General features: G+C 60.9%; 1 protein-coding gene across 1 annotated transcript in view; it reads left to right on the forward strand.

Annotated features, from left to right (window-relative positions):
* The first annotated feature begins 359 nt into the window (after nt 1-359).
* The window catches only part of MAML1 (mastermind like transcriptional coactivator 1), a 10,853-nt gene continuing 260 nt past the window's right edge, over nt 360-10,952 (forward strand). The window contains exons 1-7 of the mRNA XM_021708148.1: nt 360-411; nt 641-761; nt 1,318-1,423; nt 2,913-4,319; nt 6,268-6,510; nt 8,114-8,210; nt 10,362-10,952. The exon at nt 10,362-10,952 is cut by the window's right edge and continues 260 nt beyond it. Coding sequence (XP_021563823.1) covers nt 360-411; nt 641-761; nt 1,318-1,423; nt 2,913-4,319; nt 6,268-6,510; nt 8,114-8,210; nt 10,362-10,952 — 2,617 coding nt within the window. The remainder of the gene's footprint in view (nt 412-640; nt 762-1,317; nt 1,424-2,912; nt 4,320-6,267; nt 6,511-8,113; nt 8,211-10,361) is intronic.

The raw sequence follows: 10,952 nt of genomic DNA on the forward strand, positions 1-10,952 counted from the left end.
CCAGTCTGGGCAACAGTGAGACTCCAACTCAAAAAAAAAAAAGGAATTACCAAGTGCAGAGGAGGTGGGGGAGAGGGAGAGGGAGGCATGGTGACGTGCTCTGCAGGAAACCATCAAGGTCACTGCAGTCCTCGGCTACCCCTTCCTCTTCCCCACGTCCTGCTGGTTCCCGGATTGCCAAGAGTGTGATCCATGTTGCAGTGGACCACCAGGTGCTCCTTGGAAGAGGGCATGTGTGAGGAAGCCATGGTGGCTACCTGGGTCGAGGGAGCACTGAAGAGAGAGCCTCACCTCCTAGCTACAGTGGGAGCGTGTAGGTGGTGCCTTTTTTGGTGAGTTCCACCACAAAACACACTGGGATGGCAGTGGAGGATGGTTGGAGAAGGAGGAAGGTGAGGACTGCCCTGTCAGGTAATGTGCTGGCGTGCAACAGGATGCCTCTTAGGGGTCCACAGATGCGGCCTGCTCTCGCTGGATGCAGGGCAGCATTGGTGTCCTGAGCCTCTCTTTCGGAGCAGAGGGTGGCAGAGGGAGCTGGCACAGCGAGGGTGGGAGTCAGGTCTGCAGGTTCCTTAGCAGAAGGCAGTGAGCCCGTGCTGCTCTCCAGCTGACTGCCAGCGTCTGATCTGCTGTCTCCCAGGGGGCCAGGCTCTGAATGGACCTGTGACTATGGTGCCCACCGGGCAGTTAGAACAGCCTCTGAGGCTCCTTCTCACTCCTGCAGAGCTGGAGATCCAGGCGGGCATCTGCCCATCCCTGTTGTGAGCTCTTGGTGCTCAGGCTCCAGGGCAGGCACTTTGCCTCCTCCCTGCAGTGTCCTGTGTAAGTCAGGTATTTGCCGCTCAGGGCTGAAGCATCTGCGGCCACCACATTCCACCCCCCATCCCTCCAGCACGTTTTCGAGTGCCTGAGCAAGAGAGTGCCAAGAGTCCGTCTCTTGGGCTGGAATCATCGTGCTGACAGAGTTGTCCTTTGGAATCATCCGCAGCTGCTTGCATGTGGATATTGAAAGAGGGTGTGGTAGCTTTTGTGATTGTTCAGGCAGAGAAGGACTGTTTCTAATCTGGGACGGCAGCTGACTGTCAGTGCCTTGGCCTCGCTCCCTCCTTCCCTTAGGAGAACAGAAGGCTGAGCTCCAGGCCGAGGCAGCCCAGACCTGGCGCTGTGGGACACAGAGGAGGAAAACCCCAGCCCGAGAAATGTTGGCAGCTCGCTCTCACTCCCTCTGGTCAGCCCCGGCTGTGAGCTCGCCCTCCCGAAGGGGAAACTTCTGCAGGGTCCGTTTAGAGCCTGGCCCCCTTGCCTCTCCGCCCCTAGGTGGCAGCAGGGAGCGGAAGAGGGACGGTGCTGCCGGTCCGGGGCAGCGGCCGTGCGCCTGCCCTGGGCCCTGGGACTGTGTCACTCACCTCTGCCCTGCATTTCCGTTTGTCCAGCAGTCCTCAGGTTTTGTTTGCAGAGCAGCTTAGGTACCCATTAAGGATGTAAGGAAATGCCGGCCCGGCTGGGCTTTACAGAGCACTGCACAGCCAGCTTCAGCAGTCAAGAAATAAGGCAGTCTAGATGTGGGAGGGCGGAGGAAGCGGGGCATCAGAATTGGGCTTCCTGATGCCCGGCGAGTGGTCAGCTGCCGAGAGCTGGTGCCTTCAGAGGCCGTCGGAGCTGCTACTTGGAGTCGTTTTGATAAGATGCTGCAGCTGCTTAGGGCTAGTGGGAAGCTGGGGTGAAGGACAAAGTGCAATGAAAGTGGACACAGAGCTGGGCTCGGTGGCTCAGCCTGTTATCCCGCGCCTTTGGGAGGCTGAGGTGAGTGGATTGCCTGAGCCCGCGGGTTCAAGACCCGCCTGGGCAGCGAGACCTCATCTCTACAATACATCAGAAAATCAGCCGGGCGTGGTAGCGCGCACCTGTAGTTCCAGCTACTTGGAAGGCAGAGGCGGAAGGATCGCCGGAGCCCAGCAGGTCGAGGCTGCGGTGGCCGGAAGCGGACACTGCACTCCAGTCTGGGCGACTGAGTGAGACTCCAACTCAAAAAAATAAAATAAAAATAAAAAAAAGAAAGAAAGTGGACACAGGACAGCACGGTGTACGGCTGGAGGCACGACATGGGCTGGGAGAGGCTCCCTTCCCCACTCCTCCTGAGGGGACATGTTCTCGTCAAGCCCCCTGTCCCGACCTCCTAGGTGGCCACTGTCCATTGCTCTCATGCTGTAGCCCTGTCCTAGGAGACTAGGGGCCCTTGAGGCAGGGCCCGCCCACCTGTCTTTATGTTCCCAGCACCCGTCTGGCACACAGACTCTTGGCAAGGTCACTTGAATGAACACAGTTGAGATGGGAAGCGGAGAGTGCGGGCCGAACAGGCGTGGCCATGTTCTGGAGGTGGCGGGCTTGTGGCCGGGGGGAGGGGGCCGCAGCCAGAGGCGGTGCCTGTGTGGCCTGTGAGGATGCCGCCGGCGGGAGCGCAGAGGCCCGAGGCGGGTGCAGAGCCGGGCCTGTGTCCCCGGTGGGCCTGCTGCCGGCGCGCGCCCCACCAAACTGGCCTGCCTCAGAAGGGCCTCCTGTCCACACCAGTAGACCGCCCTGGGTACCGGTCTCCACGCAGCCAGGCCCAGGACCCAGCAACATCCTCAGGGTGGAAGGCAGTGGCAGCCTCGGGCACGTGTCCTGCAGAGGGGCCTGAGGGAACCCTGGGGCTGAGCCCCACCTCTCCCCACCAGCATCTCACTGCCAGGCGCAGCTGGGGCCGGAGGTGTGTTTCCGGGAGTGGGCGTGTGAACAGGGCAAGCCGACCCACAGGGACCGTGGCAAGCCCCGGCCTCAGTCGCCCTTCGGGAGCCTCACGGGGCGCAGCGCACGGAGCGGGGTCCTCACGTGTGACGCTGCGCTCCTGAGCCGCACCCCTCCTTCTTTTTCAGCACCTTCACGACGCGGTGAAGAGGAGCCTTGACGGTGCTGCTTCCCCGCAGAATGGGGAGCAGAACGGCTACGGGGACCTCTTTCCTGGGCACAAGAAGACGCGCCGGGAGCCACCGCTGGGCGTGGCCATGTCTTCCAACGGCCTGCCTCCAGCCTCCCCGCCGGGCCCGCCCGACAAGCCTGCTGGGGCAGACGTCCTGCAGCCCGGTGGGAAGCACGCCCTGGGCCTCAGCTCTCTCAACAAACAGTGTCTGGCCGGCCCGAGCCTCCATCTGAACGGAGGCGGCGACCCCAGCGAGGCGTTTCCCCTGGGCTTGAGCAGAGAGCTGAAGCAGGAGCCTGTGGATGACCTGCCGTGCGTGATCACGGGGGCTGGCGGCCCCATGTCACAGAGCAGCCTCATGCCCGACCTCAACCTCAACGAGCAGGAGTGGAAGGAGCTCATCGAGGAGCTGAACCGGTCGGTGCCCGACGAGGACATGAAGGACCTGTTCACCGAGGACTTTGAGGAGAAGAAGGACCCAGAGTCCTCTGGGTCTGCCGCACAGACCCCCCTGGCCCAGGACGTCACTGTGAAGACGGAGTTCTCTCCAGCAGCCTTCGAGCCGGAGCAGCTGGGCTCGCCGCGAGTGAGGCCTGGGTCTGCAGGGCAGGCCTTCCTGGGGCCTCCCTCCACCCCGGGGAGCACGGACTCCCCTGGCCCGGGGGCCTCTCGGATCCTGTTCCACGCCCCAGGTCAGCCCAGGACCGACAACCCCAGCCCCAGCCTGATGCCTGGGCCGGCCCAGGCCCAGAACGCGCAGCGAGCCCTCGCAGGTGTGGGGCTGCCCGGCCAGGGCCCGGCAGGGGCCTCGGAGCTGTCCTCTGCCCACCAGCTGCAGCAGATTGCCGCCAAGCAGAAGCGGGAGCAGCTGCTGCAGAACCCCCAGCAGGCTGCCCCGGCCCCGGGCCAGATGGCCACGTGGCAGCAGGCAGGGCCCTCCCACAGCCCCCTGGATATCCCCTACCCCATGGAGAAGCCCGCCAGCCCCCCTGGCTACAAGCAGGACTTCGCCAGCTCCAAGCTACTCATGATGCCCGGGGTGAGCAAGAGCTCCCCCCGGCCCGGAGGCCCCTACCTGCAGCCCGGCCACGTGAGCTTGCTGAGCCACCAGCCGCCCAGCAGCGTGAACCAGGGTGCCGTGAGCAGCCCGGGCTCGGTGCTGGACTACGGCAACACGAAGCCCCTCTCTCACTACAAGGCAGACTGTGGGCAGGGCAGCCCCGGCTCGGGCCCAAGCAAGCCGACCCTGATGGCGTATCTGCCCCAGCCGCTGTCGCACCTGAGCGGTGAGCAGAGCCCCTTGTTTCTGATGAAGCCAAAGCCGGGAAGCATGCCCTTCCGCTCGCTGGTTCCGTCTGGCCAGGTGAGTCCCAGGCTTTGCTCTGTTGCCCTGTCACAGTCGCTTCTGGGAAGTCCCTCGCCAAGTCGGGTGTCAGCTGGTTCGAGGCAGCTGTGAGGACAGGGGAGCCACTTTGATTCCCTTGGGAGTGAACCTTTGTGAAAGAAGCCAGGGTTGGCTCTTTCTAATAGACACAGAGAGGGCGAAGTTCCCGAGCACCACTCGGGTTGAGCTGCGCAGACACTGAGGACTGTCCTGCATTTCGCGCGGCATCTCTCATGCCACAGCACCTAGATGAAGGCCTCTGTGGCTGTGCCTCGCAGGTACAGGCCACACGTGACGCGCTTCTACAGGTCTGGCTTTTTGCCACAGCTCTCTGCATTCGGCATCCACTTATTTGTGGCCAGCTCATGGGATTCCAGATATGAGCTGCCTGGCACTTCTGAGCTCTGTGCTTGAGTAGTCCCCGCGCTCTAGCCTGAGCCTCCGTGGCTGCATCGGGTAGACACGCTTGTGTGCACGTCTGGGGGTGTTTGTGGTGCACTCCACAATGCCAAATGAGAAAGCCCAGTGCCGGTCATCGCGTGAGGAAACTGGCACCGTTCTATATTGGTGAAGGTGTGCAGACAGGCACACGCTGCTTGTGGAAAGTAACTTGGCATTACGTGTTTCTCATCAGCCATAAAACGCTCATAAGCATGGGCACATTTCAGCCCCTACAGGCTGATCTAAATAAACAGTCCAAGGTCAGCCAGATATAGTGGCTCACACCCACAATCCCAGCCCTTTAGGAGGCAGAGGAGAGGATTTCCCGAGTCCGGGGGTCTGAGACCAGCCACGGCAACTCAGCGAGATGTCATCTCTACAATAAATCAAAAAATTAGCCGGGCAGGTTAGTGCACCCCTATAGCTCCAGCTACTTGGAAGGCTGAGGCAAAAGGATCGCCTGAGCCTAGTAGGTCAAGGTTGTGGGGGCCATGAGTATGCCACCACACTCCAGCCTGGGCAACAGAGTGAGGCTCCAGCTCAAAAAATAAAAAATAGTCCAAGGTAAGAAATAAGGTGATATGCACGATAGTCCTTGCGTGGTTATTGCTAACAGCCAAACCTGGAAGGAGTTTTGGGGTCTCCAGCAGGATATCTGCATGTAAGTGCTGACCCTTCCCTGTCTCAACCCTTGAAGTGTTGCCCAGGTCTTAGACACACCTTGAGAAAGGCCCGCAACCAGTGACAGCGCTGTCACTTGAGTAGCACCTGCGCCTCACAGAGCGTTCTCAGTGGCCTCCGCTTCTGGGGACTGGAGTAAAGGAAGCACACACACAGCCTGGGCTCAGACTCTTTCCAGGATTAAGTGCACATGGGGAAAAGGTGAGCAGGAGCTCAGGAAGCCGAACTCAGAGGGAGCCCTTGCTCTTGCCGTCCCTGTGCTGAGCGTTCCCCGTCTTCCCCGAGTGGGTGGTGATATCGGGCAGTATTGTGGTAGCCTTGGACACGACCCTCACTTTGGCCTGTGCATTAACAGGGAGCATCCGCCAGGGTCTTCGCCCGCACTCAGTGTCTTCTGAGCATGGGTGTTGGACAACAGCAGGCAGGCTCTTCCCTGCGTGGGGCCTAGTGGCGCCGTGTCCACCACAGCGCCTTCAGGCTGTTCTTCCTCTGTGGGTCGTGGGTCCCCTCTGCCTCTGAGCAGCATTGACAGGCCTGGGTTGCCTCGATTTCAAGTGTGGGGCCTCGGATGAGCTTCCTGCCAAACGCCTCCGAGCGGCCGTGCGAGGCGTGACGGTACTGCCGGTGCCTGTGTGCTTGGAGTCGCTGAGGCTCTGCACCCGGCCCCGGGGTGTGTCGCTCCTGGGGGCAGCAGGGAAGCAGGGACCGGCCTCGAATGAGGCTCTCACTAGGCAGTGTTTATCACTGGGTGGAGTTTATCCCATCAGAACCGCGCCCAGAGACAGCACCTTCCGGTCTGTTACAGGAGCAGAACGCTTCCAGCGTCCCCCTGCCTGCCCCGGCCGCCGGCATTGGGGCCCCGCCGCCCGCCGCACCCGTAGCCAGCTCGCACAGCGGCGCGTCCTATCTCAGTAGCCAGCAGCAGGCAGCCGTCCTGAAGCAGCGCCAGCTGCTGCTGGACCAGCAGAAGCAGCGGGAGCAGCAGCAGCAGCACTTGCAGCAGCAGCAGCAGTTCCTGCAGAGGCAGCAGCACCTCCTGGCAGAGCAGGTGAGGGCGGCTGGAGGGAGCCAGCCCCGGCCTGCCGCCGTGCCTGCGGCCCCAGGGTCTGCTCCGCCTGGCATGTCGGGCCTGGGCACGCTGCGCCCTGGAGCCGCCTCCCTGGAGCGCGGCGTTTCTCTGGGCGACCTGTGTTGGGGCGGCTTTGTGGCGCTTGGGGGATCGGGAAGGCGGGTCCAGGCCTGAAACTGTGGCCGGGGGTTCCCAAGTCGCTGCGTGGCAGCCTGCAGTCCACGGTGGGGCCAGCTTTCCTTCAGCACGGCCAGGATGGGCAGAGGGACGTGAGGACATTCCGGAAGGTCAGAGGTCGGGCACATGGTCTGCGCACCTGCTCTCCGGGTGCCGTGTGCGGGCAGGAGGGCCAGAGGGCACGTTCCCAGGATTCTCAGTCATACCCCTGGGACCTAAGCACTGGCTCTGGAGCATGGCGTTGCTGAGGACAGCCACTGCCTCAGTTCTGCCATCTAAAAAAGGAGCAAAACGTGGCTGGGCGCAATGACTGTCGCCTGTAATCTCAGCACTTTGGTAGGCCGAGACAGCACTGCTTGAGCACAAGAGTTTGAGAATAGCCTGGGCCACATAATGAGACCTCGTCTCTATGTAAAAAATAAAACCAAAGCAGCTTTATTGGTATATAATTCACACAGCATACACTTCCCTGTTTAGAGTGAACAATTCACTGGTTTCTGGTGTATTCCCAGAGTTGCACAACCGTCACCACATCCATTTTAGCACATTTTCATCACTCTGAAACAATCCCATGCCTGTTTCATGTCATTCTGAAGATGTCGTCATGCACTGGGCATCACTAAGCCACCTTTCTCTGTGGTTGGGGGCTGTTCCATCGTGTGGCGGCATTTTGCTCACCACCTGCCGATGAGTGTTTGGGTCATTTCTGCTCTTCGGCTGCTGTGAACATCCACACGCAAGTTTTCGTGCAGACACGTGTTTTCCTCCTTCCGGGTGAACCCAGGCGTGCAATTGCTGGGCCACATGGCCGTTCTGATGCTGAGGCTCTGGAGCGGCTGCCAACTGCTTCCCATGGTGACCTCCCATGGTGATCTCTCCTCGGGCTGCTGACTTAGCCATCTTCCCCTGCCGCCGGTGGTCATCTGACTTTCTGATTCTGGCCATCTCACTGTGACTTCGATTTGCGTGTCTCCAACCTGCCCTCCGATTTTTATTTTTATTTTTTTATTTTATTTTTTATTGTTTTGAGTTGGAGTCTCACTCTGCCGCCCAGACTGGAGTGCCGTGGCTGCTCCCGGCCACCGCAGCCTCGACCTGCTGGGCTCCGGCGATCCTTCCGCCTCAGCCTTCCACGTAGCTGGAACTACAGGCGCGCGCTACCATGCCCGACTAATTTTTTGATTTATTGTAGAGATGAGGTCTCGCCTGCCCAGGCGGGTCTCGAACCCGCGGGCTCAGGCAATCCACTCACCTCAGCCTCCCAAAGGCGCGGGATTACAGGCTGAGCCACCGAGCCCGGCCATTTACTTGAAAACTCCGTCAACTGTTTCTAGAGGTTTGTTTGGGTAACAAACTTGGACGATTTGCTCTTCTCTGACCTGACTCTGTTCTTGGCATCTTCTAGGAGAAGCAGCAGTTTCAGCGCCATCTGACCCGCCCTCCACCCCAGTACCAAGACCCGACCCAAGGCACCTTTTCACAGCAGGTTGGACAGTTCACAGGTAAGGGGGCTGCATGAGGTGTGTGTGTGGGGGAGGCAGCTGCCCAGGCCGGTGAACCCCTGCTGTCAGCTCAACTCTTGCAGATGCTGCATGCGTTTGCATCATCATGGCCACCTCCGCCTGGCTAAGCTTTCTAGTTACCTCCCACGGCCTGGAGGAGAGGCAGAGAGATGGACCATGAGAAATACCTGGGTCCCTACTGGACCATCTTCTGAAGCAGAGCTATTTCTGTTGGTGGACTTCTTATCGACTGGATGTGGCTTCTGTCATTCTTAAGAAAGCTGTTTGTGCATCTTCCAAAAATGACCTTCTCCTGCTTTCTAGATCAGAGACTTATTTATTTTTTATTTTATCTTATTTTTTTGAGTCAGAGTCTCACGCCGTCGCCCAGGCTGGAGCGCAGTGACACGCTTATGGCCACTGCAACCTCGATCTGCTGGGCTCAGGCGATCCTTCCACCTTAACCTTCCAAGTAGCTGGAACTACAGGCACATGCCACCACACCCAGCTAATTTTTTGATTTATTGCAGAGACGAGGTCTTGCCAAGTTGCCCAGGCTGGTCTCAAACCCCTGGGCTCAGGGACTGCTCTCGCCTCTGCCTCCCAAAGTGCTGGGATGCCAGGTGTGAGTCACTGCGCCCAGCCCAGATGAGAGACTTGATGCACTTGTGTGGCCCTTTGCCTCCTTTCTCCCCTCCTTCCTGCTCGCCTTGGTGTCACAGATGGCAGCGTCAGCAGGAAGCACACTGAGGTCTTACCTGTCACCTCTGAGACATGCCAGGGAGTGTCTCAGACTGTCCCTTGAGAGATGCAGAGACTTCAGTGGTCGATGCAGGATCTGGCCTGCATTGCCTTCCCAGCCCCTCTCGGAATGTCTCAACTTCTCCTTCCTTCGTCAGTGACCCTCACTCTAGAGCGAGGGAGACAGGGAGACAGGCCACACCGTGTGTCCAGGAGGAACCCAGGTAGGACTTTGTGTGCCCACTGGGACAGGGGACGAGTCTGGGCGTCTCAGAAGCCTGGCCTGCCCGTGCTCCCACCTGGTTTCCTCTGCCATCGCGTGGCCGTCAGCGGGGGCGAAGTCGACCGTTCCACTCGCCTCTCATCCTCACCTGGCTTTGACTTAGGTGCTCGTGGAGAGGGGAAGAGGGAGAGCAGAGTACTAGATGAGCCAGTCCCTGGACAGTGGCTCCTCTACCCGCAAAGCCTGTCTGGGCCAGTGTCCGTTGCTTGCAGCAGGCCCTAGACAACAACTCCCTGAGCACAGACACCCCTGCCCCATTCTGCGCTGTCTCCCATCGGCACCCAGCACGCACGAGATGCTCCATAGACGCCTGGCGGTTTCAGGCCAGACCCTCCATTGGCCATCTCGTCTTTTTGTGGCATAAACCACACGGGGTCTGGTGAAACGTCCCTCTGCAGTCTGGCTCCTCCATCCCCACGTCCCCATGCCATGTGCCCGCCCTCACCTGAGGGCTGACGGCCCCCCGCAGGGTCTCACCATGCGCTCAACCCAACTGCTGGGCCTCACGACCCACTCTGCAGGCATCACCACAGCTTTCTCTGTCTGGCACGTGCGAGCTCTTCCGTGTCACCTCTCACCCGCGGGCCAGTGCCCCAAGCCTCGCCGCAGCGCCTGTGGAAGCCCTCACACACACGTCTCTTGTAGCTCTGTCTTGGCACGTGCTGGCCCTGAATGCTTCTTCTCCAGAAGACAAGCGGTGCGTTCAGCCCCGCTGTGCTGTCCTGTCTCCCTGAGCCTCCCGGTCTTCCCAGCGCCGAACCTCCAGCCCCGCGTCCCACAGCCGCTGCCCAGGATGCCATCCACTCCACCTGCCAACTCTGCCTCCCAAGGCAGCTGTCTGGGGGGCCATGGCGAGGTTCCTGGTGCCCAGCCCAGGGCCCCATAGAGCCGAAATTTGGGGTGTTTGAAAATCGAGGGTCCAGTCCATGGCCCCTGGCTCTGCCGGCTCCTTTGCTCCTTTCTGAACCGTCCCTGTTCAGACCCCCGGCCCACCCGACGAGAAACGTCCTGCCTGGTCTGCCGGGAGTTCTCGCTGCAGGCTAGGTCTCACCTTGGGTCTCAGAGATGTCTCTGCAGTGGTGGTTGAGAAATGCTGCCGGGTTGACAGGCTCCTCTTTGTCTTCTAGGGTCTTCTGCCACCATGCCTGGCATGAACAGCCTGGGTCCGCCCAGCTCCAGCTGTCCTCGGGCGTTCCCCCAGGCAGGGAGCCTGATGCCCATGGGCCCTGGACACGCGCCGGCATCCTCTCTCCCCTCAAACTCAGGCCAGCAGGACCGGGGGGTGGCGCCGCTTGCCAGCGCCCCAAGCCTGCCTCAGAACAGCCTCTACGGCATGGCCTCCGGCCTGAGCCCCGTGGTTGCCCAGCCGCCCCCGCAGGCCGCCGGCGGACACACCCACCTCCCGAGGCCGGGCACAGTGGGCCAGGGCGCCCCAGTGTCGGCTGCCTACGGACAGAGCTCCCTGGGAAGCGCCGGCCTCTCCCAGCAGCACGGCAAGGGGCCCCTCCCCTCTGGCTTAGCCAGGCCACAGGTCCCCAGGGTGTCAGCAGCCGTGGGAGGCCAGAGCACCCCGTGGCCACATCAGGGAGTGCCGAGCCTGAGCAGCCAGAGCCCGGGGAGCAGCAGTGCGAGCCCCTTCGCGGCGGGCCCCAGCTTCCCCGTGCAGCAGGCCCATCTGGAGATGCCCGGCCCGCAGCTCTCCCAGGCGGGGCCCAGCA

Source organism: Carlito syrichta, unplaced genomic scaffold (assembly GCF_000164805.1).
Source record: "Carlito syrichta isolate Samal-C Ts95f unplaced genomic scaffold, Tarsius_syrichta-2.0.1 Scaffold131072, whole genome shotgun sequence".
Lineage (NCBI taxonomy): Eukaryota > Metazoa > Chordata > Mammalia > Primates > Tarsiidae > Carlito > Carlito syrichta.